This window comes from Erinaceus europaeus, chromosome 5, assembly GCF_950295315.1.
Source record: "Erinaceus europaeus chromosome 5, mEriEur2.1, whole genome shotgun sequence".
Taxonomy (NCBI): Eukaryota; Metazoa; Chordata; class Mammalia; order Eulipotyphla; family Erinaceidae; genus Erinaceus; species Erinaceus europaeus.
In genome coordinates, this window is record NC_080166.1 from 128,439,838 (window position 1) to 128,464,678 (window position 24,841).

Consider the following 24,841-nt stretch of genomic DNA (forward strand, 5'->3'; position numbering starts at 1 on the left):
TACTTTTCCCATATTAGGGAGCTCCTCTCCTCTTCCCTGATTCAGCATTCTGGTCCTTCTTCCAGCCATGACATCATCTCCTCAGACAATAACTTGGATCTACCTGTATATCAGATGTCAGACTCAGGGGAAAAAAAAAAACTAGTATAGCCATGGACTCTTTGGAATGTAACTAAAATAGGCCTGCTAACTATCTACAAAACAAGAGACCACCCCCCCAACTCTTCATATGAACTATTCTAGCCTTTAGGTTCATGATTAGTTAACAATTTTTTTGGCTCTGTATGTTGACTCTTCCTTCAGCCACTGGGTTCCAGTTGCTAACATGATGCCAACCAGACATCCCTGGGCAGATGACCCCACCAATGTGTCCTGCTTCCCCAGAGCCCCACCCCACTAGGGAAAGAGAGAGTCAGGTTGGGAGTATGGATTGACTTGCCAGCACCCACGTTCAGTGGGGAAGCAATTACAGAAGCCAGACCTTCCACCTTCTGTACCCCATAATGACCCTGGGTCCTACTCCCAGAGGGATAAAGAATAGGAAAGCTATCAGGGGAGGGGATGGGATACGGGGTTCTGGTGGTGGGAATTGTGTGAAGTTGTACCCTTCTTATCCTATGGTTTTTGTCAGTGTTTCCTTTTTATAAATAATTTTTTTTTAAGTCAAATAGCATATGATCTCACTTGCATGTGAAAACTAAATAAAAAGAGGAAGAAAAAGAAATCCCAAGCACACAGAGAACAGATTGGTAGTTGCCATGGAAGGGGCTGCGGATCAAACTTCAAATTATAAAATACATGAGTTGTGGAGACACAATGTACAGTATGGTGACTAGTAATGTGTGCTGCATATCTGAAAGTTGCTAGGATTATCAGATCTTAAAAGTTCTCATAACAAAAACATGGTAACTGTGACAAATGTTAACTAGACATGGTAACTGTGACAAATGTTAACTAGATTTAACTACTGATAAATTCATAGTGTGAAATACTGATAATTAAATTGTACACCTAAAACTAATGTAATGTTATATGCCAACTATATTTCCATTAAAAAGGTGACCTATGTGTCTTCTAAGGGCTCCATCTCAAGTTGCAATGTCCAAAATAATCGCCAGCTTTACCCACAATACACTGCACATTTCAATTTAGTTATGTGAGTTAAATTCCAAACACCCAGTAGCTGAGCTGAACATTTTTACATCTATCAATTTTCCTGACTTTTTACCAGGATCTTTAGTGCTCTAATAAATGCCAATTTATCTGCCATCTAAGGTCACCCATGCCAATTGACAGTCCACCTATGTGACCGAACTGAAACAACCTTCCTCCAGGTGTTTACTGAATTCCTTCCACGTGCCATGGGAAACATTCCATCTACGTGCTTGGGAAACATACAGATGAAGATCCTTGCCCTCGCGGAGACGGAATTCATATGAATAAATATGCAAGAATGCCAGTGAGTAAGTGACATGGAGAGAAAAAGAAAACAGCAAACTGCAGGAACCAGAAATTAAGATCTGAAAGAAGCCTTGCAGGAGGTGAAGGATGCTGGGTAAAGAGTGCCAGGCAGCGGTGACAGCAGGAGAAAAGGCCAGGGACTTCCTGGAGTGACAGGTATTGCCAGGGAAGTCAACGTGGCTGTGGCAGAGGGAGTGGGGAAGACAGTGAGGACGGGGAGATGGTGGGCTGGCAAGGCCACGTGAGAGCATTCACTGAGGGATTCTGAACACAGGAGGGAGGCCATCAGACCTACTTTTTGAGTGATTATTCAGTCTAGTAGGATAGGGCAGGCAGGCAGACAGAAGACATGCTGGGAGGAGCTTGCATTAACTAAGGTAGGAAGTGACCGGGGTGCCACTGGATGCTACCTACTACTACCCTCGCCCTCCTCACCCTGTTTCCCAAAGTCTGTCCAAGCCTCTAAGCTCTTCTCCAAGCTGCACCTTCCCTGGGTCACGCTGACATCAGCTCTCTCAGCCCAATTCATTTCTAGATTTCTCTCGAGTCATTCCCTCTCCTGTCTAACCAGAGATAGAACTCTCCCTCCCAGACTCCCCTGCCCCCACTAATAAAAGACACGTGATTCCATCCCCACACACTCCTACAGTGTCCTGATTAAAAACCATCTCCTTTAGTGTCTTGCTTCTTCAATCTCTTCCTCATTCCTGAGCTTCCACAGTCTCTATTCCCCAGTCCTGATAACACCTCTTGCTAAAGTTCTGAGCAGCAGCGATTCTTTCTCTCTCTGCTGCCCTTCAACACCACCCTCTGTGCCCACCCACTCCTAACTTCAGCCCAGGTTAGAGACTGTCTTCACTGGCAAAGAGGGCCTAGTGATCAATCCCAATCACCTTCTCCCCACCCATCACAGGAGCACAGCACTGCACTCTTTCTGCCTGCCATCTCCCTGTGTCTTCCCCTAGCTTTCTGTCTCTGCCTTCCACCTCTCTTCTTCCTAAGAGATGGCACACCCCAAGATTCAGTCCCAGGGATGTGCAGTGGAGTTCTTGGCCTCTCTGACCACCAGCTAGTAAGGCCTCATGAATCCAGGTGACTCGCCCAAGTTTCTCTCCCAAGTCAGTCCTCTCGCATTCCCAGCCACCAAAAGGACTCATCAACTGCACTGCCTACTCACATCTCCTACTTAACGTTCCCTGGGAACATTCCAGGGGGCTCAGTCTCTATCAGCACACTAATCACAGTCTCCTTCTTATTAATACTATGACTGACATCCTTTAGTTTTATGTAACCTGAAAGTCAGAATCCTGCCTTATATTTACATTCCTGAGCATCTCACAAGGTTGAACTTTTTGTATAAGTAGTATAACTTGTACAAACTAAACTAAAAGCCAAACAGAGGCCAGGAGGTAGTGCATCTGTTTAAGTGCACGTTATAATACCAAGGCCCAGGAGTCAAGCCCCCAGTCCTCACCTGCAGGAAAGCTTTACCAGCCAATCAGTGCTGCAGGAGTCTTTCTCTGTCTCTCCCTCTAGCACGCTCCCCTCTAGATTTTTCTCTGTCTCTATTCAATAACTAACTAAGTAAATGATAAAAAACAAAAAATATATACCCTTCAACTCAGCTGAAAAGAGTTTTCTGAATAATAGGCCTAAGGAATATTTGATAACAAAAGAACAAATTTGTCCCAGCTTTCTAAAAAAAAAAAAAAAATTTTTTAAACTAGACTTACAAATTCTTATCTCCTAAAATCTGGCTAGAGTTAATTCAGAGAATATGATTTATTCAAATTTTTCAGGCAAATTCAGTACTAGACATGAACTAACAATGTTGTAGAAACTATAGTAATGTCCCAGAAAGTTTCATTGCTGGCCACTGAATTCTGTCAAAATTTTCTAGGAATTCATCAAAAGAACACTTTTCAATGAAAAGCTCAGAACAATGCATTCAAGTTGTATTTTTGGCAGCATATGATAAAAAGTGAGGACAAAACTCTGAATTTTTTTTTTCCTTTTCAAAAAGACACATGGGAAATGAGATCAAAGACTTCTATGTCCTTTGTAAGTAGTGGGGCTTGGCTTCCTTTTGGGGTCAGTGGTTTTTAGATTACTATCAGCCTATAGGGTAAGTCAAAAAGAAAAAAAAACAAGCAAAATAATCATCAGGATGTTATTTAAAGGAAAATGGATTAAACACATTTTTCTATACAATGCTGAGAACACTCTAGGATTCTACTATATTAGACTTTTTTTTTTGAAAAAAAATTTTTTTTTGCCTCCAGGGTTATTGCTGTAGTGCCTGCACTACAAATCCACTGTTCCTGGAGGCTATTGTTTCCCTTTTGTTGCCCTTGTTGTTTATCGTCATCATTGTTATTATTATTATTGTTGTCATCATTGTTGGATAGGACAAAGAGACATCAAGAGAGATGGGGAAGACAGAGAGGGGGAGAGAAAGACAGACACCTGCAGACCTGCTTCACCACTTGTGAAGCTACTCACCTGCAGGTGGGGAGCCGGGGCCTCAAACTGGGATCCTCACACCGGTTCTTGAGCTTTGCACCATGTGCACTTAACCTACTGTGCTACCACCGGACCCCCAAGTGAAAATGCCTAACACAACCAGTTTTTAATCCAATTTGCTCTGTATTCTCATTTTTCCTCTTACATTCTCTTGTTCAGTGACTTGACCCTGATAACACACCATGGGATACCAGCAGGAATAATAGCTGAGAAACCACTCCCCCTCCAAACACTGCAAACAGTTTAAGAATGAAAATAATTCCAAGCTCATATAGCAAAAAAATCCTGTACCAGTTAAATCCATTTACCAGTATTTTTCTTAAATCATGGTAAAATGTAAATAAAATCTACCATCATAGCCATATTTAAAATGTGCAGTTCCGTAACATTAATAACATTCTTAGTGTTGTACAATCATTACTATCACCCACAGAACTCTTTTCATTTTATTAACCTGAAACTCCATCTATAACACACTAAATTTCCACTCTTATAAATACATTTTACCCTTTTAAATTTTAAAAAAATATTTATTTATTTATTCCCTTTTGTTGCCCTTGCTGTAGTTGTTGTTGGATAGGACAGAGAGAAATGGAGAGAGAAGGGGAAGACAGAGAGGGGGAGAGAAAGACAGACACCTGCAGACCTGCTTCACCGCCTGTGAAGCGACTCCCCTGCAGGTGGGGAGCCGGGGGTTCGAACCAGGATCCTTATGCTGGTCCTTGCACTTGCGCCACCTGTACTTAACCCGCTGCGCTACAGCCCGACTCCCCTTTTTAAATATTTTAAATTATTCTTTCTTTTTCACTGATAGTGACAGAGACAAATTAGAGGAAAAGGAGGCTAGAGAGGAAGAGAGGCAGAGAGAAAGGGAAACACCATTTGTGAAGCTTTTGCCATGCTGGTGGGGACCAGGGGATTGAACCTGGGTCCTTGAACACTGTAACGCATATACCCAACTGAGTGTACCACCACCCAGCCGCCATTCTACCATTTGTCTCTACAGATATGACTACTATAAGTACCTCCTATGTGTACTCATACAACATTTGTCCTTTCATGACTACCTACTGTCACTAAAGGACAAGGTCCTCAAGGTCCATCTTATGGCAAATATCAGGATTTCTTTTCTTTTTTAAGGTTTAATAATACTCCAATGCATGTACAGATATTTTGTTTATCAGCCCTCCACTGACAGACACTTAGGCTGTATCCACATCTTTAGGGCTAACAAACATCAATAATAGAGTTTGCTCAAGAACTGCACAAATGTATACCACACACACACACACACACACACACACACACACACACACACACACACACACACACACACCTTAGCAAATCCTCATTCTGAATATATTTCACACAAACTTCTATGGTCTTCATAGTTAACCAATACTGTTCAATCAGTAATTGTAGTATTGTGAATCAAGTGCCAGCATGTACTTAGCACTGTATGGTTCATCTCCTAACTGACTTATCTTTTTTTCACATGGAGTCAAATATTTCCTTGACCTGACTTGTTCCCTCTGCTTCTAATAATATAACCATACTTCTTTTCTGCTCCTATTCTGAAAAAGAAAAGGACAAAAACAAAAAACAAAAAAACTAGGGCTAGAAAGAAATCTGTTGCATTGCTATGACAATTTTGCACATTTAGTAAACTAGACAGTACCACCATAAGTCAGAGCTGAGCAGTGCTCTTGTCTCTCTCTGTGTATCTTTCCCTCTGTATCTCTCTCATTAAAATAAATGAAACATGTCTATATTTTACTCGCCAAGGCAATTTAGCAAGCAAACACAGTGCTAAATGTCCTTACTCAATCCAAACCTAAATGAGGACCATTACAATTACTAAGATGAGGAACAAAGCTCCAATACGAGCTTCTTAGTCTTCCATGAAGCATTCTACAACAAATAATAATGCTTGCCTACTAAATTTAGGCTGGGGAGCTGGTGAAAAGCTCACTTGGATAGTGCGCTACTTTGCCCTCTGTACAACACAGGTTCTAGCCCAGCCCTTGTCACACTGAAGAAGGTTCAGTGCTGTGGTCTTCTCTTTCACTCACTCTCTGTCTCTCAGCCTTGAAAGAGAGAGAGAGAGAGAGAGAGAGAGAGAGAGAGGAAGAAAAAGAGAAAGAGAGAAAGGGGGGATGGATGGATTTAAAAGGAAAGAGGATGAGAAAGAGGAAGAGGGGGAGGGGAGGGGAGGGGGAGGGGGAAGGGGAAGGGGAAGGGGAAGGGGAAGGGGAAGGGGAAGGGGAAGGGGAAGGGGAAGGGGAAGGGGAAGGGGAAGGGGAAGGGGAAGGGAAAGGGAAAGGGAAAGGGGAAGGGAATCAAATCTAGGCCAGAAAAATGTTGTAAGTACTTTGCCTTTTTTCCAGAATAGGTGTTTTCCTTAAAGAAATAGTTACAGATAGAAGAGAAAGTGACATTTTTCTCAAAGTTTCAATCTTCTGATTTAGCAACTGCATAAACATCCAGGACCCCTGTTCTGAGGACAAAAGATGGTATTAAACTAACTATGCTGTGACTTTAATTTGTTTGTTTCTGAAGTAATTTTACCTCAGGTCTACAAATGCAACTTTGTTTTCCAGTGTGCAGAACTCTAACTTTGTTACTATAATACAAGAGGAATACATATTTCATGCTCAGACAAACTTGAGATAACCTTTACTTCCTCAGAGCAACCAACAGGAAAAATATGTCAACGTTAAGTATAATTTGTAATCACAGGATTTAACTTCTGTGGAAAAAAAAATGGAGAAAAAAGAAAAAAAGCTTTGCTGGCAAGATCGCAGGCAAAAGGAGGCATTTTATTCTGAAGTTCCCATTAATTGTCCTTTAGCTGAGTCCTCTACATCCTCATGTGTTTTCAGAGCATCACAGTTTCAGCCATAATCTGTCAGTAGAACATACTTTGGTAGCAGCAACCCACTGATGGTCAAGGTCACTGCCATGATTCAGGAGGAACCAAAGAACAATCACTGTCCCCCATGTATCTCTAGCAAATTAGGAAAACTTGTGAAAATTCTCACCATTGTTATAAACTGATGGGTTGGGGGAGGAACTTCAAGGAATTGAATTTAACAACTACTGTTCACAACTATTACTCTGCAGGCAATGCAGCGTGTACTGTTCTATACATAGGAGGTCATGTTCTGAGGAGTGGGGTTAGGAAGAAGTGGTGGAAGAGCCTCCTGATGTCAAGTGTTTCAATAGTGTCTGTTTGCTCTTTGCTTTGTTTAACATGTATGTTCTGCTTCTTAAACGAAACAACCAAGAGTCAATGAAACTTTCTGAAAAACAACACAGCTCAATTTACACACCAAAAATATAAGGTCTGGATGGCAGCAGCATTCGGCAGAAAACTCTGAGGGAGACAAGAAAAAAGGCTCCAGAAGAAATCAACTGAAGAGACACTAGGATGCCGGGCATCTAAGACCAGTGGGGTTCTATTCTCACTCCAGTAGCCTCAAAGCTCTTTGTGGGTACTCAGTCACAGGCCACAATCAGAAAACGTCAAGCAGCAATGTACAGAGCGTTTCACAGTTGGGGCTGTGCAGACTATGGGCAATTACTGAACTCCAGCACAACTGTTACTGTTTTGGAGCCAGACATCAGGGAATTCCTGCCGACCCCTTCCCTGGAAGCCCACACACTGTTCAGGTCAGTCTCCCAAAGTCTCATCTTAAAAGGATTCATGACAAAATCCTTCTCTGCTCTCCAGCAAATTCCATCCTTAAGACTCTGAGGTATTTGGTAAAAGCCTAAGTTCCACTTCAAACAAATCATGTAAGACATAGGAAACACTTGTGTTCATAAATCAGCCTGAGCTTCAGAGCTTTCCTTTAAGACAAAGCATAGAGGCGGGGTGGTGACTCACCCAGTAGAATGCACACATTATCCTGTGGGTGAAGACCTGGGTTTAAACCCTGGGTCCCTACCTGCAGGGGTGAAGCTTCACAAAACGTGGAGCAGTGCTGCAGATGTCTCTTCTGTCTGTCTCTGTCTCCCTCCCTCTATCAAGATGAAAGAAAGAATGATCACTGGCAACAGAGGAGTTGTGCATGCTCCAAGGCCCAGTGATATCCCTGGTGTCTAAATAAAATAGTGCATATACAAACATACCTGATAAACTGTTTATGTCTCAGAGCTATGCCCCAGACATATTCTCAAATATACTTAGATATATAGCGCATGTTCACATCAGTATATTCATATATGCACCAAAAAATGGCCAGGAGAAAACTTCTGTCAACTTATGAAGGAATGTCTGGAGGAATAATACAATGATACTACTTTTTGCTCTTAAATAACATCTTTCCATTAAGAAAATAATGTTAAAAAAAATAAAACCTGAATTAACTGACCAAATAGTAAGCAAATAAGAAAAACAGTTTGTAAAGATCAGCCACATGGTAGTACTTGTAGACTATTACAAATTACCTGCCTGGGGCTGGGGAGATAGCATAGTGGTTCTGCAAAAAGACTTTCATGCCCAAGACTCCCTGGCCCCAGGTTCAATCCCTCTCACACCACCATAAGCTGGAGCTGAGTTAGTGCTGTGTGTGTGTCTGTGTGTGACTGAAATAAAATAAGTAAAAATATTTACAAAGAAGAAGCTACCTACCTGCAGGTGTGTGTGTGTGTGTGTGTGTGTGTGTGTGTGTCTGAAATAAAATAAGTAAAAATATTTTACAAAGAAGTTACCTACTTGCGGGTGTGTGTGTGTGTGTGTGTCTGAAATAAAATAAGTAAAAATATTTTACAAAGAAGAAGTTACCTACCTGCGGGGTGTGTGTGTGTGTGTGTGTGTGTGTGTGTGTGTGTGTGTGTGTGTGTGTGTGTGTGTGTGTGTGATAGATAGAGAGAGAGAGTGCCTGAAATAAAGTAAGTAAAAATATTTTACAGAGAAGAAGTTCCCTACCTGGAAATCGTCGTAGGGGAAGAGCAGCATCTCCCGCAGACAGTCGTTGAGGATCTGTGTCTTCTTCTGGACGATGACATTTTCGTAGTCCAGTGGCTCAATCAACTTTGGCTTTGCCTGGAGGAGAAAAGAAAAGCAATTAAAACACTTGTGCACACAGAGGCGGCTTTACACATTTATCTTTCTATGCTCTGATTTTCTTTCCCCAAATTTCCACAAAGACGGTGCATTCGTCTTACCATCAGGATGAACCACAAGTGAGAAGTAAAAGCTACTTTTGAAGGAACAGAAGACACTTTGTGGTGTACAAGCTTGTTTAGCAACTTGAGCGGCAAAGGCTGTGGATTCTGGTGGGTTCAGTCACGGTTGGGGCCCCCCTGCTTAGATCCATCCATCTTCCAGGTATCAGGTTCTGACAGAGTTGCCCTGCTTAGGGATCCAACCATGGCAGGACAGTGAAGGCTGCCTGTTCAGTGCCCATGGCCATAATTATCTCTCCTTGGCTCAGGCTGAAGGGCTCATCACTTCACAGGAGGGACTCATCGCTGAGTCTCAAAGCATGCACGTCCTGAAATACTGATGCGCTTACATATGGAAGGTCTAAATAGAGAACTGTGAGCTGGATGGAAAGCAGGCACGCAAGAAGTGGATGCACACTTACACCAAGACATGTGGGTGAAGCTCGGGGTAGGGTGGCCATGCCCAGCTTTTTTTCCCCTGTAATCAGAACTGCTTGGTACTGGAACCTGAATAGACACACTGACAGTGGAATAGAACTGAGAGCCCAGAAGTATGCCCCCACACCTATGGACATCTAATCTTTGACAAGGGTGCCCAGACTATTAAATGGGGGGAGGGGAATATTTTCAACAAGTGATGTTGGAAAAATAGGGTTGAAACATGCAGAAGAATGAAACTGAACCACTAATTTCACCAAACACAAAGAAATTCCAAGTAGATGAAGTACTTGGATGTAAGAACAGAAACTATCAGATACTTAGAGGAAAATATTGGCAGAACTCTTGTCTACCTATGTTTTAAAGGCATCTTCAATGATGTGAATCTAATTACAAAGAAGACTAAAACAAAAACAGACAGAAACCATCACCCAAACAAAGAGACCTCTTACAAAATGGGAGATCTTTACATGCCATACATCAGATAGGAGGCTAATAACCAAATACATAAAGAGCTCATCAAACTCAGCAACAAAAGAACAAATGACCCCATCCAAAAATGGGAGAACATATGAACAGAATATTCACCACAGAAGAGATACAAAAGGCCAACTAACAGGGAAAAAAATGCTCCAAGTCATTGATTGTCAGTGAAATGCAAATAAAGACAACAATGAGATACCACTTCACTCCTGTAAGAATGTCATACATCACAAAAGGTAGCAGCAACAAATGCTGGAGAGGTTGTGGGGTCAAGGAACCCTCCTGCACTGCTGGTGGGAATGTAAATTAGTGCAGCCCTGTGGAGAGCAGTCTGGAGAACTCTCAGAAGGCTAGAAGTGGACCTATCCTATGATCCTGCAATTCCTCTCCTGGAGATATATCCTAAGGAACCCAACACACCATCCAAAAAGATCTGTGTGCACATCTGTTCATAATAGCACAATTTGTAATAGCTAAAACCTAGAAGCAATGCAGGTACACAACAAATGAGTAGCAGAAAATGTTGTGGTCTATATGCACAATGGAATACTACTCAGCTATTAAAAATGCTGAGTTCACCTTCTTCACCTCAGCTTGAAGGAATCATGTTAAGTGAGATAAGTCAGAAACAGAAGGATGAATATGGGATGATCTCATTCACAGGCAGAAGTTGAAAAACAAGGACAGAAGGGAAAACACTAAGCAGAATTTGGATTGGAGTTGGTGTATTGCACCAAAGTAAAAAACTCTGGGGTGGGCAAGGGAAGGTTCAGGAACATGATGGCAGAGGATGACCTAATGGGGTTAAATTAGTATGTGGAAAACTGAAAAATGTGATGCATGTACAAACTATTGTATTTTACTGTTAAATGTAAATCATTAACCCCCCCATAAAGAAATTAAAAAGAAAGAAAAAGAAAAAAATGGTGTGTTTTACCTAAGTAAAGGACTCTGGGGAGCAGGGGAAATGAAGGGGATGGGAAGGGCATTGGGGTCCTGGTGCAGGATGGTGGAAAAGGGCTTTACTTGGGAGTGCAGCTGTACTGTAAACCATCATCCCCCAACCCAATGAAATAATTCAGAAATAATAGTAAATAAGTGACTTGCGGGCAGGGATAGACAGCATAACGGTTATGCAAAGTGACTCTCATGCCTGAGGCTCCAAAGCCCCAGCCAAGTTCAGTCCCCTGCACCCCCATAAGCCAGAGTTGATTAGTGCTCTATAAAAATACATATATATATAATAATAACAATGATAATAAATGACTTGTTCTTTAGTTTGCAATGCTGCAAATATCATTCAGTCTGGAATGTGTGTTGGCAAAATGCTTGGATGTCAGGATTAGTAATATCTTCCTCAGGAACCATGACTACATTCAAAATGAAACCCAGAGATGCACATAGCTTTCTGTAGTGTCAGAGTTCAGGATTCAGAAGGCTACTCTTCCATCACAGGGAGGTCTGATGGAGAGATACAGCCACCTGGAACAGACATTGTGTTCTCCAGCCCTATCTGGTGACCGGCATATGAGCTCAAGTGGGAAAACTCAGGAGGTAAACAAGCCCAGCACACCAGCTCTGGGTGCCCCTGCCAGGCGCAGGCTAGCCGAGCAGGATCCACAGCTGGGTGTGACCCTTCCTGGCTACCACGATATTAACCCGACTCTCCCCAGGTCACAAAATGAACTCAATCTGCTCTGTTCGAAGGGCACTTTGGAAGAGCACTGCTTAAGCAACCTTTGCTTTCCACACCCCACATTTTTCCCCCTTTTGCTTTTGCTTTGCTATTATTAATAGTGCAGCAGCGGATGGGCCTTTCTATGAGAGGTGATTCTGTATCCCTCTGCCCTGAGAAGCTGACACCCCAGCAGTTCAGACAAGGTCCAGGAGACCACAGCATACTGGGCTTTCACCATCCAACGGGAATGGTCATTTTGGGGTTTCACTAATGAGCTCTTCCAAATCCTTAGGTTTGTGCTGCTAGATAAACTATCTTTATATTCTTGGAGATGGGGTTAGCACTTTCCTTTTGCTATAAACAGTAGCCGATTGTATACACTTTAAGTTTTGCTGACCTGACAGTTTTTGTCATAATTAATAAACCACCCAGTAAGCACAGAAGCCACCACAGAAAATAAGCCGATGGGTTTGGAGGTACTGCCGTTAAACTTTATTTAGAGAAATGAGCTACACTCAGAATGGACCTAAAGGCCAGAGTTTGCTGAGTCACACTTTAGAGTTATCTTTACTCCTTAGTCATGAATCCCACTGTGATGATAACTTGCTAATTTTCCATGTTCAGTTCACTGATGTGTCCCTGTCTCTGTACTGACAAAATGGTCACATCTTCTTACATGTATTTCACATTTCTCATTCATCTGACTGAGGTTATATTGTCTAAAAGGTTGAATAAAGGAACACTATGGAAGTCTGCACAGGTCAGCTCACCTATTCAGCATTCAGAGAAAGCATTTGTTGACCAGATGAACTACAGCCCCCCTAGGTATATGGGGAACAGTAGCAGCATGCAGTGTGATGTGCCCTGGCTAACTGTCAAGGCGCTTCCACAGGGATGGTCACACTTGACTCACTGTTAAATCCATTAGCCAAGGAGCCATTATTCTGAGGCGGCTCTGATGCCATGACGCCTGTGTCAGCAAATCAGAATCTGAGCCTGTAAATGCCTCAGGGTTACGGAACGGAAAAATCACTAAGGTGAAGGATTCACAGCCAACCAGGCTTGAGGCTACAGACAATCAGACAACTTGTTTCCATGCCTCACTACTAAGTCCTCTGACTCCAACTGGGGAAACAGCCCTAACTACTAGCTCTGAGTCCATGTTTGCTCAAATAAACTTTGAAAAATGTTTATTGTGACCCCAGTCTTTCTTTTAAGATCTCTTAACATGACTATAAGGAAAGCACAGAGGCATCAAGCTGGAAATTAAAGATTATAAATTGAGCCAGTTGTCTGACGCTTTCCACCAAGTAGCCAACAGACTGGATGAGAACACTGTCTTCTGTGAGACAGAACTTCTTCTCCAGGCTGCCCTTTAAAGGATCTGTTTGTACCAATGCTCAACCACAGTAACCGCGAGCAGAATGTATAAGTCAACACTTCTGTTACAGACTCATGGTGCATGTCAAAAGGAGCACCCACAGGGTTGACTTCCACAATGAGAGGATCAAGGAGGGAAGACTTGGTGTCAAGGATGTGAAGATCTGAAGTGTGTGCCCTGAGGACTTTCAAAGAGATGATTCTGAGACCCCTGGTTGGGCAGAAGCGTTCTTCAGCGGCTGCAGGGAGTACATCCAGAACAAGGCACAAAGTCCCTTGAAAAGGGGTCAGCTGAAAGCAATTCCCCTGCTACTCAAGGTAAGAATAAGGCAAGAAGTTCCTACCTCAAATACAAACAGCTAGCATAACACTCCCCCTCTAAACATGGTCTCATCAGAGAGGAAACAATCTGTGAGGGGAAGAAAGCTGAAATGGAGATGGGTGAAGAGGGGGAGCAGCTGGGAAGTGGTTCACTCGGAAGGACTTACACTGTGAAGCCCGGTTTCAATTCCTGGTACCACATTTGCCAGAGCAGTGCTCTGCAGATTGTCCCTTTTTCTCCCATTAAATAAATACAAATCTTTTTTAAACGGGAATGGGGGAAAAACACCAAGGGGGGTGGGGAGGCAGAAGATATAAATGTGAAGGACACATAAGGAGGAAGATGAAAGGGGAAAGGATGGGAAAAGGGGTGTGGGAGACTTGAGCTGGATCCACCGGAAATCGCACCTCTGGACCCACCACTCTCTGGGCTGGGCTACAAAACAATGGCCCGTTTTCCCTCTCCTTGAAACTGATGACTCACTGGTGACAGCTGTTCACTCTCCCCAGCGCCAGTAAACGTTCCAAGAGTCCCCTGAGCCAGAGGACTGGCCGGCCTGCATCATCATGGGGACATCCACTAACAACAATAGGAGTCAGTTGGGGTAGCTACCAGATTGCCTGTCTCCCACTCCAGCTTAGACGCACAGCTCAGATGTGGCATGAGGCCTCGGCGTTCCTTACTGACTGCCGCCAGGGCTCCGCTGGGGTTCCACCACTCCCAGCAGACCTTTTCTTTTTCTCTCCAGATAAAGGATGAGAGTGAGGGAGGGACAGAGAAGGAAAAAGAGAAGAAGAGACACCATAGTGCCACCCTATCTCGTGTGAAACTTTCTCTCTATGTGGCGTTAGCCTGTGCTGGCCTGAGGCTGCAACACAGTTCCCTGCACAGGTAAAGCACATGCTCCACCAGGTGAGCTAACTCTGGGCCCCTAGCCTTGGTTTTCAAGTCATCTCCACATGCTTACACACACACACTGTGCTGTGATCTCTATCTCTATCTCAAAAAAGCAGAGACAAAGAAAGCAAGTTGGCCTGTGCGTTACAGAAGCTATTCCTGGGCACCACTGAATTACAGCATGTGGAAAGCCTGGCAGAGCCCGGAAAACTGTGAGCACATAACAAACCAGTCGCTGCACAGGTAATGGGTACTGCTTGTATCATTAGGAAGTGTGGTACTTGTCTGACAAGTCGTCTTAAGATTTCTTTGGCATGTTCCATATATACCCAACTTATCAATCTGTTCTCTCCACTTTTCTGGAATATGTACATGACAATGGTGGGGACCCAGCATAAAGGAAACTGCATAATAAATAGAGATGACACTGGCATTTGAGGACTGTGCCCAAAGAAAATATAAATACAGGCTTATATCGTAAACTATTTTGAGTAGTGATGAAGGATTGATGTCGAAAAGGACTGAGAAGAATCGGTGACCACAAAGGCAGCAGGATCTAAGATCCTGGCGGAAGCAAATGGTACTGCTCACAGGGTTCAGATGCTTTGACCCAGGAAATGTAGACACTCTCCATGGAGGGTAGGTGCTGCGGGGTGGGGAACAGGGCCCACCAGCAGTCTCATAACAAAGTCAAAACTTTGGCTTCCATGGAATGGACTCACAAGAATGCCCTGAGACCAGGATCCTGGAGTCAGGATGGAAGGAAGGGCTCCATCACAGGCAACACGTGGGCACAGGTCACGTGCGATGTGACGGGCCCACATGTCCCCATCGCACTGAACACCCAGTAGCCGTGCAGCTGTCCCAAGAGCAGGACCTCCCATCCCTCACTGCCCTTCTAGGATCTCTTGCAGCCTTTGCTGCCTGGGATCTGGCTGCCCCACTGCCATGCAAACTGAAATTCCAGATCTGAAGGCAACCAGACACCTGAGAATCTTCTCAGAGCCAGGAGACTGAGACTCCTTGGGAATTTAGCGCACCAGACAGAGTCAGCCCACAAGTGTGTTCAATTTTGATGAAGCACAGCCAGAGCCTCCAGCGCAGTGGGGAGAGGCAAGGATTTATTGGTCCCCCTGACATGAGAGCTCCCTGGGAACTTTCTAGCCATTCCTTGCTTTTGTGTCTCTGGTAATTAAAGGTTAACACTGGAATCTCCAGTTAACACTGGAGAAATTAAATGTTAACAGTGGAATGCCACTTCTTGAAATAGCAAGCTGAGGAGATGGCAACTTTGGGAGTATTCTACTTGGAGAAATGAGAAAGTCATCATTTCTGCTTATAAAGAATTAAAGCTTCTCTGATTTCTCTGCATAGCTGCAAAGGCTACTTGATAGGCAGAAGTAAAAATCATTCACTGCGATCAGGAATGCAGCAAGTGGTAGAACTCACTCTTCACAAGTATGAACTTCTGTGTTTAATATGATCCCTGGCACCAGAAAAAAGGTTTTTTTAGCTATTCATGGAACTTGGTTCCTTTTCAAAATGGTGTGCTTCTTGATATTGCCAACAGGACACCAGCAGAACAGCTGGGATCAATGTGGTTTGCAGTAAGAATGGGGCTTCAAACCTAGCTGTTAAGCAGTGCTCCCCCACTTCAGGCCACCCCTGTTCCTGACGCACTATTGTGTAGTATGTGACTGTCACAACACTCCCACCAGGAAGTTCAAGACTGTCAGATTTGAAGGAGAATCCCCATTTTCCTATAATTGAGGTGGGTAGAGGAAATTAGCAGCTACCTCCCTTCCACATGTGCAAATGCTACTTATGGCTCCCTTCTGTCCTCCAGATTTTTGTTCAGCCTGTCCCTGTGCACTGTGCCCGGTTTGGGGGACACTGAGGGAAAAAAAGGAAAAGACACAACCACATCCCCAGAGAGCCCACAGTCAGATGGCAGATGTGTGTACAGTGAGAGTGGGGAGCGAGAGTGACATCTGACTCCGTCCAGCTGGATTACCAGCTCTGCTCCGGAGGGCAGGGATTTCTGTGCCTTCCTCCAGCACCCAGAGCAGTAGTGAGTGAAGGAGCCCAACTGTGTGTGTGTGTGGGGGGGGGGGGGGGCGCTCCCTAACCCTAAAGTGACCTAAAGGGGGTCACTAGAGCTGAGTCCAAGACAGGAACACTGGGGTCGGGTGGTGGTGCGCCCCTGGATTCAAGCCCCCACTCCCCACCTGCAGAACGGAAGCTTCACAAGTGGTAAAGCAGGACTGCAAGGATCTCTCTCTCTCTCTCTCTCCCCCCCTCCCCAATTCCTGTCTGTCCTATCAAATAAAAATGAAAGAAAAAAAGTAAAATGGGAAATAATGGCCACCAAGAGCAGTGGGTTCACAGTGCTGCACTGAGTCCCAGTGATAACCCTGGAGGCAATTAAGCAAAACAAAACAACAACAAAGACAGGAGCACCTCAGTCAGGATTCAAGATGAACTGGAAGTTCCTGGCAGTCTGGAGCTGTCAGGGAGCCTGTCTTTGAGAGAAACCAGATTTCTGAGGTCTCAAAATTACACTTTCAGGGAAAGGGGCTTAAAAAAATGAGTATAAAGTTGCTAGAGTCCCTCCTAGGGCAGCAGAAGGGCTCCTGAGGCTGAAGCTTCACTGGCTTCAGGATAAATCCTACTCTGAGCCTGGGGAGTCTGATGGCAGTAAACAGGTCAGAAGAGCCAGGCAGAGTGGCTGGAGGGAGTGGAGGTGGCCGTAGGCCACGGGTTCTAGTACCAGTCTCTAGGGAGCAACAGCATCCCTGGAAATCTAGCAGGACGAGAAAGCAACAACTAGGAGAAGTCCTTTGCAAAGCATGTCCTGCATGCTGCAGAGAGAACCCTGAAAGGCTGCTGCAGTGAGCACCTGGGCTCAGGGGCTCCTGGGGTGGGTGGGCAACACTGCAGAGGAATGACACACCCCAGGTGGCCCTCACTCTCTCCTCTAAATAGCAGCACACATCTGAACAGTCTTTGTTGGAGGCGGCACCCAAAGTTAGCCAGCCTGAGATGCCCACCACCTGTCTGGAAGCCACCCCTCTGGAGTGGTACATAGACTGGAGAAATAGGACACCAGCATGGCAGGTGGGTCACACTGAGAAGCCCCGGGGAGTCTGCACACCAGCTGACAGACACAGAATGAGCATTCTGCATTCATGCAACCACAAAAACGGCCTCCCAGCTCCTCGTAACAGCCGCACTTTTCTCCTCTCACATGCCAGGACAGGGACATTTAGGGGACTGAGAGGGCCAACATGAGAATACTTCTCCCTCGGGAATGCATGCTCTCTTCTCCAGGCTGGATGTTTGCTTCCGTGTTTACAAGGAAGAGGGGTTTGGTGGCAGCAGAACAACTGTGCCAACATCAGAACCTGAGATGGTCTGATCCAGCCCTCTCATCTTACAGACTGAGGCCAGGAGCACGGGAATTAAAATGACTGGGGGGTCTGAGGGGCAGGAGGAGCTGTCTGGATCCCAGTCTTCTGAGCCCCAGACTCCCTGCTCTTCCTTTCTGCCTCCACCTTGCATTTTTTTGTATTTCCACTGACAATGTGCATAAGCAGGCAATACAACAAACAAAAAGCTGAAGGAAAAAGAACCATACCCAAGCTCAGACTAAGAGCATACTCAACCCTGAGTATCAGTCCACAAAAGCTAATGAACTGGAATATGTCTAACAGAAGACTACATCATGAACACCCAGCTCTCAACGTCTAAATATATTTCTCACACTGAAATGCGGCCTTATCCTCAAGAGAGACTAATATCAAGAATGACACACTTGTGAATGAAATGGGGTTTTTTTTGTGTACTACAAACACTTATAAGATACTGAATTTGCTTTGTACAAAACACCAAAAAGCACTCAATTTGGAGAATGTGTCATTGAGCAAAGATTTTATTCAAATAGTTCTATCAGTATTAGTAATACTTGGACATTTAAAGTCAATCCATTTGTGAGGAAGGAAGAAAAGAAAACAATCTGGATTTTTTTTTAAAGATTTAATTAATTAATTTATTTATTAATGAGAAAGATAGAAGGAGAGAGAAAGAGCCAGACATCACTCTGGTACATGTGCTACCGGGGACTGAACTGTGGACCTCATGCTTGAGAGTCCGATGCTTTATCCACTGTGCTACCTCCTGGACCACAAAATCTGGATTTCTTATCTATCATGTTTATAAACTGTGGTTTTGCCAAAAAAAGAAAAATCCTATTAATAATGGAATTAGAGACATTGAGAACTATCCAGTCAATAGCAACTAGACTATGGGTGTATGAACATAAGAATGGAAAGTGGGGTGACAATAAAGAAATTGATACTACTCTTTTTTTTAATACTTCTGTTATGTATTTACCTATTTATTTTGCCTCCAGGGTTATCACTGGGGCTCGGTGCCTGCACTACGAATCCACTACTCCTAGAGGCCATCTTTTCCATTTTGTTGCCCTTGTTGTTGTTGTTGGATAGGACAGAGAGAAATCTAGAGAGGAGGGGAAGACAGAGAGGGGGAGAGAAAAACACCTGCAGACCTGCTTCACTGCGAGTGAAGCGACTCCCCATGCAGGTGGGGAGCCAGGGCTCAAATGGTGATCCCTACGCTGGTCCTTGCTATGTGCACTTAACCTGCTGCGCTACTTACTGCCTGGCCCCTATTTATTTATTTTTAAACAGAGCACTGTTCAGCTCTGGCTTATGGTGGTACAGGGGACTGAACCTGAGACTTTGGAGGTAGCCTCAGTTCTGAGAATCTCTTTGCATAACCGTTATGCTATCTACCCCTGCACGGCTACTACTTTTAGTAATACTGCTTAGCAAAACCCCACATTACTGCAAGCCAGAGAGGGGTGGCAGAGACGCTGATGGAGAGGAGACTGCCCTCCGGCCTTGACTTCATGGATCAAGCTAGGTTTGATATGGTTCTGTGCTACCCTTACATGGACAGTGCTTGAAGTCTCACTCCTTCTGACATATATGAGAACAGAGGCAGAAAAAGAAGAAGGAGGAGGAGGAGGAGGAGGAGGAGGAGGAGGAGGAGGAGGAGAGGAAAAGAAAAGGAGGGAGGAAGGGAGAGAAAGGGGGAGAGAGAGAAAACCAGATGAGGTCCTGAGGGCAAGCACAGCATGAGTCACACACACCTCTTCTGCTGTCATTCTCACACAAGTGAAAAAGGCAGAAGGAAGGGTTTGCTTGGTGGTTGTATAAATATTTCTATCTTAATTCTATACTACATACTCTTCCAGTCAAGACTCTGTTCTCAACTCTCGTCTCACCACCACCACCACCACCACACACACACACACACACACACACACACACACCTTTTTTTTTAAGCATTATGACCCAAATTTCTTACTCTTCTGTGTCACAAAATCAATTTGGGGAACCCTGGAATGAAGAGGTCAGCAATTAAGTTAAAAGATTTAGCTGGATTTCAAAATGACATGTCTAAAGTTGATATTGGTATGAGGATAAAGGGTTTGTAACACATATTCTGCTCACAAGCGTGTGAGGCCAGTGAAGGGCAGGTGTGGAGAGTTAGGGTCAAATCCTGGGCTGGGTCTAGAGGTGGACAGCATCTCAAACACGACTGAGAGGCGCCTGTACTCTTTTTCTCTCATCAAAATAATAATTAAAAGAGAGAGGCAGGCTGGGAGTATGGATGGACCTGTCAATGCCCATGTTCAGCGGGGAAGCAATTAGAGAAGTCAGACCTTCCACCTTCTGCATCCCACAATGATTTTGGGTCCATACTTCCAGAGGGATAAAGAATAGGAGAGCTATCAGGGGAGGGGATGGGATACGGAGGTCTGGTGGTACAAATTGTGCGAAGTTGTACCCCTCTTATCCTATGGTTTTTACCCCTCTTATCCTATAGTTTTGTCCATGATTCTTTTTTATAAATAAAATTTTTTTTAAATAATTAAAAAAAGAATCAGTCCCCAAAGTGTTTACTCTTGTTAAAGGTGGAAAGAGGTAAACGAGGGAGTTCACAGCGGCCCAGGGTCTCTCACAGTGTGGTACTAGGACAGCAGCACCGGGACTCCTTAGAATTTTGAAACTAAAAGCACAAGGCGGAAGACAGAGAGCTCGGTAGGAGAAAAAACATGACATGCAAACCCAAGGTCCCAAGTTCAATTCCCAGCACCACAGTGTAAGGCAGTATCGGGCTGGCTTCGCGAGCGGGAGACAGACGACCAGGGACTCATGGCTGAGCTGTACGCAGTATCTCTTTATTCATGCAGAACGCAGCACAATCTAAGACAAGCTAAACTAAACTAAACTAAACTAAACTAAAAACACAATCCTATATATACTCACCAAGTAGGGCAGAAACAGGATGTGACACAGAGAGGGTGGAGCAAAAAGTGACTGGTGCAAATCAGGGTGTACTACAAGAGCAGGCGGAGCAAAAAGACATCATGAACCAGTGGGGATTAAACCAATGTCCTGCAGGCAGGGTGGTGCTTAGTTATGTAAATAGAATACAGTGTTAAGCAGGGGGGATTAAACCAAATGAAACAGAAGGGGTTTTTTAGAAGCAGAATTAGAAGATACCAACAAGGCAGTGCTCTGATCTTTCCACCTCAGCTAAAAATCAAAGAATAAGCCTGCAGGTGATTCCAATATTCGCTCAGGTCTAAGAGCCACTCTCTGAGTCCATCCACCTTTCTGTATGTTCCAGAATTTCATATTAGAAAATATTTGTTAAAACTCCTAACTCCGGGAGTCGGGCGGTAGCGCAGCGGGTTAAGCGCAGGTGGCGCAAAGCACAAGGACCGGCATAAGGATCCCGGTTCAAACCCCGGCTCCCCACCTGAAGGGGAGTCGCTTCACAGGCAGTGAAGCAGGTCTGCAGGTGTCTGTCTTTCTCTCCTCCTCTCTGTCTTCCCCTCCTCTCTCCATTTCTCTCTGTCCTATCCAACAACGACGACAACAACAATAACTACAACAATAAAACAACAAGGGCAACAAAAGGGAATAAATAAATAAAATAAAATATTTAAAAAAAAAACAAAACTCCTAACTCCACTGCTTACTGGCTTTGTGTTCTTGGGGCAAGTTAATTCCCACATTCAGATCTATCTGAAAGTGGGAGATGTCAGTTATCTTACTGTCACCACAAAGTAATTGAAGGGTTTCAACATATGGTGCCTGATACAGAGCAGGAAATTGCCAAATGGTGGGCATGAAGCCACAAATAAAATGCCCTCCAGACCCAAGAGAACTGTAGTCCCTACGAGACACAAATGCCTTTGTTATACCCACATCCTCACTAAACCTCCCCAAACTCTGCATGCTTGGATCATCACCATTTCACAGAGAAGGAAACTGATCCTCAGAGCGGTTAAGGAATTAAGGAAGGTCACACAGATGGTGATCCTTTGGTATCCTGGCTCTAAGCCAGACCCTCTCCCATCCACATGGAACTTCAGGGTTTTAAACAGGAAGTGCTTCCCCAGTGTCTCTATTTCTCTTTGTATGAGAAAAATATGGCATTGGTCCACACAGCAGTGCCTCCAGAACATTAAAAGTCATGCCTACAAACACTAAAGAACCAGATTTGAAAACCTGGGGCACACCAACAGGCAGGAGTTACTTTACCAAGAATATTTCAAAGGCATGCTCTTTGCAAGGAAAGCCCAGCCACACAATGAAACCATGCATTCCAACCCCCTCTCCCCGACACACAGATTCACAGACAGAAGTAACCATCCAACGATTCACCCCAAATGACAACTTTGGGGTTCAGTAGCTCCAAACCAAATCTGGCTAATCTGAATTCAGATATGCTACAGGCATAAACATCACATTTCAAAAACAAAAAACAACAACAACAAAAAACACATCCTAAGGTTTATTCTGAATAATAAAAGAAAACTTAAAATTGTATAAGGGCTACATGCTGAAATGAAATAATACTTTTCAAAATAAATTTTACTTATTTTAATAAGAGGAAGACAGTGAGAAAGATGCCAGAGCACTGCTCAGCTCTGGCTTATGGTGGTGCTGGGGACTGAACCTAGAACCTCAGAGCCTCAGGCATGAGAGTCTTTTACAGAACCATTAGGCAGTCTCCCCAGTCCTGATGCAATGCTTTTAAAATAATGGGCTACAAGTATGTTACTAATTACAACGATCTCTTTTTCTTTTAGCTCTACTTCATTTTCTCTTTATTTATTGAACAAAGACCACCAGAAACCAAAGGGCAGTAGGAGGCAGATGGAGAGAGACACCTGCAGTGCAGCTTCACCACTTGCAAAGTTTTCCCCCTGGCAGACGGAGACCAGGGGCTCGATCCCAGGTCCTCCTGCATTGTAACATGTGCATTCAACCACATGCACCACCCAGCTCCCCTCTTTTCCTTTAATTTGGCTGCGATTAATAGAAAATTTTAAGATACATATGTGTGTGTGAGATCAATTTTAAGACACCTAAGGCCTAAGGCATATGTTCCAGTTCTATTAGGCAGAGCTACTACAGACTGTATGAAATTCTGATATACAGGTAATTTTTTTCAGTCATGGCAAAACAAAAGGACAAACTACTTCCTGAAATGTTTACTCTAGTAACAAGGCAACATTTAGAAAACCAAGTCCAAGTCCATCCAAGACAAAACAGTCAGGTCTAGTCTAGGTCAAGAAAAGCAGGGAATCTGAATTGTGTTCAGTGGTGCTGACTGGCAGGCCTCTCCTCCTCTCCCCAGGAAGACCCATCTTCTTTGCCGGCCATGCGGTGGGCTCCCACCACCTTTTCTACACATGGTCAAACTGCTGAAATGATGGCCACATGCAGACTTTCCCGGTGTTCTCCAACTAAACTTGATTAGAGCTTCAGATGTTGCTGAGAGGAAAAAGAGGCACTGGTATCAGAAGGAAGAGTGACAAGAGTTTCAACTTTGATCAGGTAAGTTTACACTTCTGACTCAAGTACTACGCATGTGAAATGTTAAAAATAGCAGAAGCATGGGAGAGTTTTGGGGCCACAATACCTACATCAAGCAGGATCCTCTAGCCTTCTGACTTTCTGGTAGAACTGCATATTTGCATATTGGTGGCTAAATTTTTGAAAGTGGAGGGGGGGGGGCAAAAAAAAAGGAAGAGGAGAATGAATGAAGAATGGCAGATCCAGTCTCTCCTGGATTCCCTTCCAGCAACCCATTCTTACCAAACATTCCATGAGTGATGACCAGGATCATGCAGATAAGCAGACAATAAATGGTGGTGGAGGCAGGCGTGCTTTGACATTCTGCAGAGATGAAATACACACAACAAAAAAACCCTACTCTGCGCAAGCCAGACACCACGCCGCCGCACCCCTCCCCGCAGTGAGAGAGGCTGGAAATAAACTTTAGCTACAACAGTTGAGATGCTTATTTTCTTCCTCTCCCCTATTTCTTCCTTCCTTCCTCCCATTTCTCTCTCTTACCCGTTTCTTTCTTTCTTTCTTTTTCTCCCTCCCTCCTTCCCTTCCTTCTTTCCTTTCCTTCTCTCATTGCCAACAGGGTTACTGCTGGGGCTTGGTGCCAGTGGCCATTTTTCCTTTTTTTTTTTTTTTCTTTTTTTTCTTTTTCCCTTCTTTCTACTTTATTAGATAGAACAGAGGGAAATTGAGAGGGATGGGGGAGGAAAGAGTGACACCTGCAGATCTGTTTCACCACTCATGAAGCACACCTCCTGCAGGTGGGGAACGGGGGCTAGAACCCAGGTCTTTGTGCATGGTAATAACGTGCACTTAACCACAGAGATGCATAATCATTTAGTTCACTACAATAAGGATACCATGAAGGGTTAGAAACACATGGTCTGCAGGAATCTGTGGGGATGGTGCAAGTCTCTTGGACGAGCTGGATGTAAGCTAGAGCTCAACGGATAAGCAGGGTGGTGGGGATGGTCCAGCAGTGCACGCACACCAGACAAAGAAAAAGCCCTGTGCAGGTGCAAATGGACCCCAAGGGGAGGAGGGCAGGGCCATGGTCAAGACACATTTTGAAAGCTGCAAGTGATGAAGCCAGAAAACAAGTCCAGAGCCAGCCTTAGAGGGTCATGCTTTGCCTTCTCTGCAAAGGAGACTCAGAAGGGGTTTAAGCAGGTGAATGTCTGCCTCTGTGTCTAGGAAAAGGCAGCCTGGTAGGCAGCACATTCGGGGGATGGCTGGGAGCAAAGAGGACTGACTACATAAGCTGACTGGTGCTATACAGACAACTCGCGGCAGAGAGGAGTCTGAGGGCAGTCTGTCTCCATCTGAGAGAAAAACAGCCTTGGCTCAGAAAGGTCAAGTGGACGTTTAAGACACCAGGACTCCTGGCAGTGAGCACAGGACTCTGCACCCCTGACTTCTACTTATGGCTGGGTAGTGGTCACTGTCAGAGTAAAGATATTCCAAAACAGAGCTTCAGACAGGTTTTTCCCTGAGCCCCATGCAACCCTTGGGGGACCTAAGTGACACATG

The 24,841-nt window shown here is 44.4% G+C and overlaps 1 protein-coding gene across 17 annotated transcripts in view; it reads right to left on the reverse strand.

Moving 5' to 3' along the window:
• Positions 1-24,841, reverse strand: part of DOCK9 (dedicator of cytokinesis 9) — a 324,795-nt gene that overhangs the window by 165,797 nt on the left and 134,157 nt on the right. For all 17 annotated transcript variants that reach the window (XM_060191793.1, XM_007521919.3, XM_060191796.1 and 14 more), the window contains exon 2: positions 8,918-9,034. In XM_060191793.1, coding sequence (XP_060047776.1) covers positions 8,918-9,034 — 117 coding nt within the window. The remainder of the gene's footprint in view (positions 1-8,917; positions 9,035-24,841) is intronic.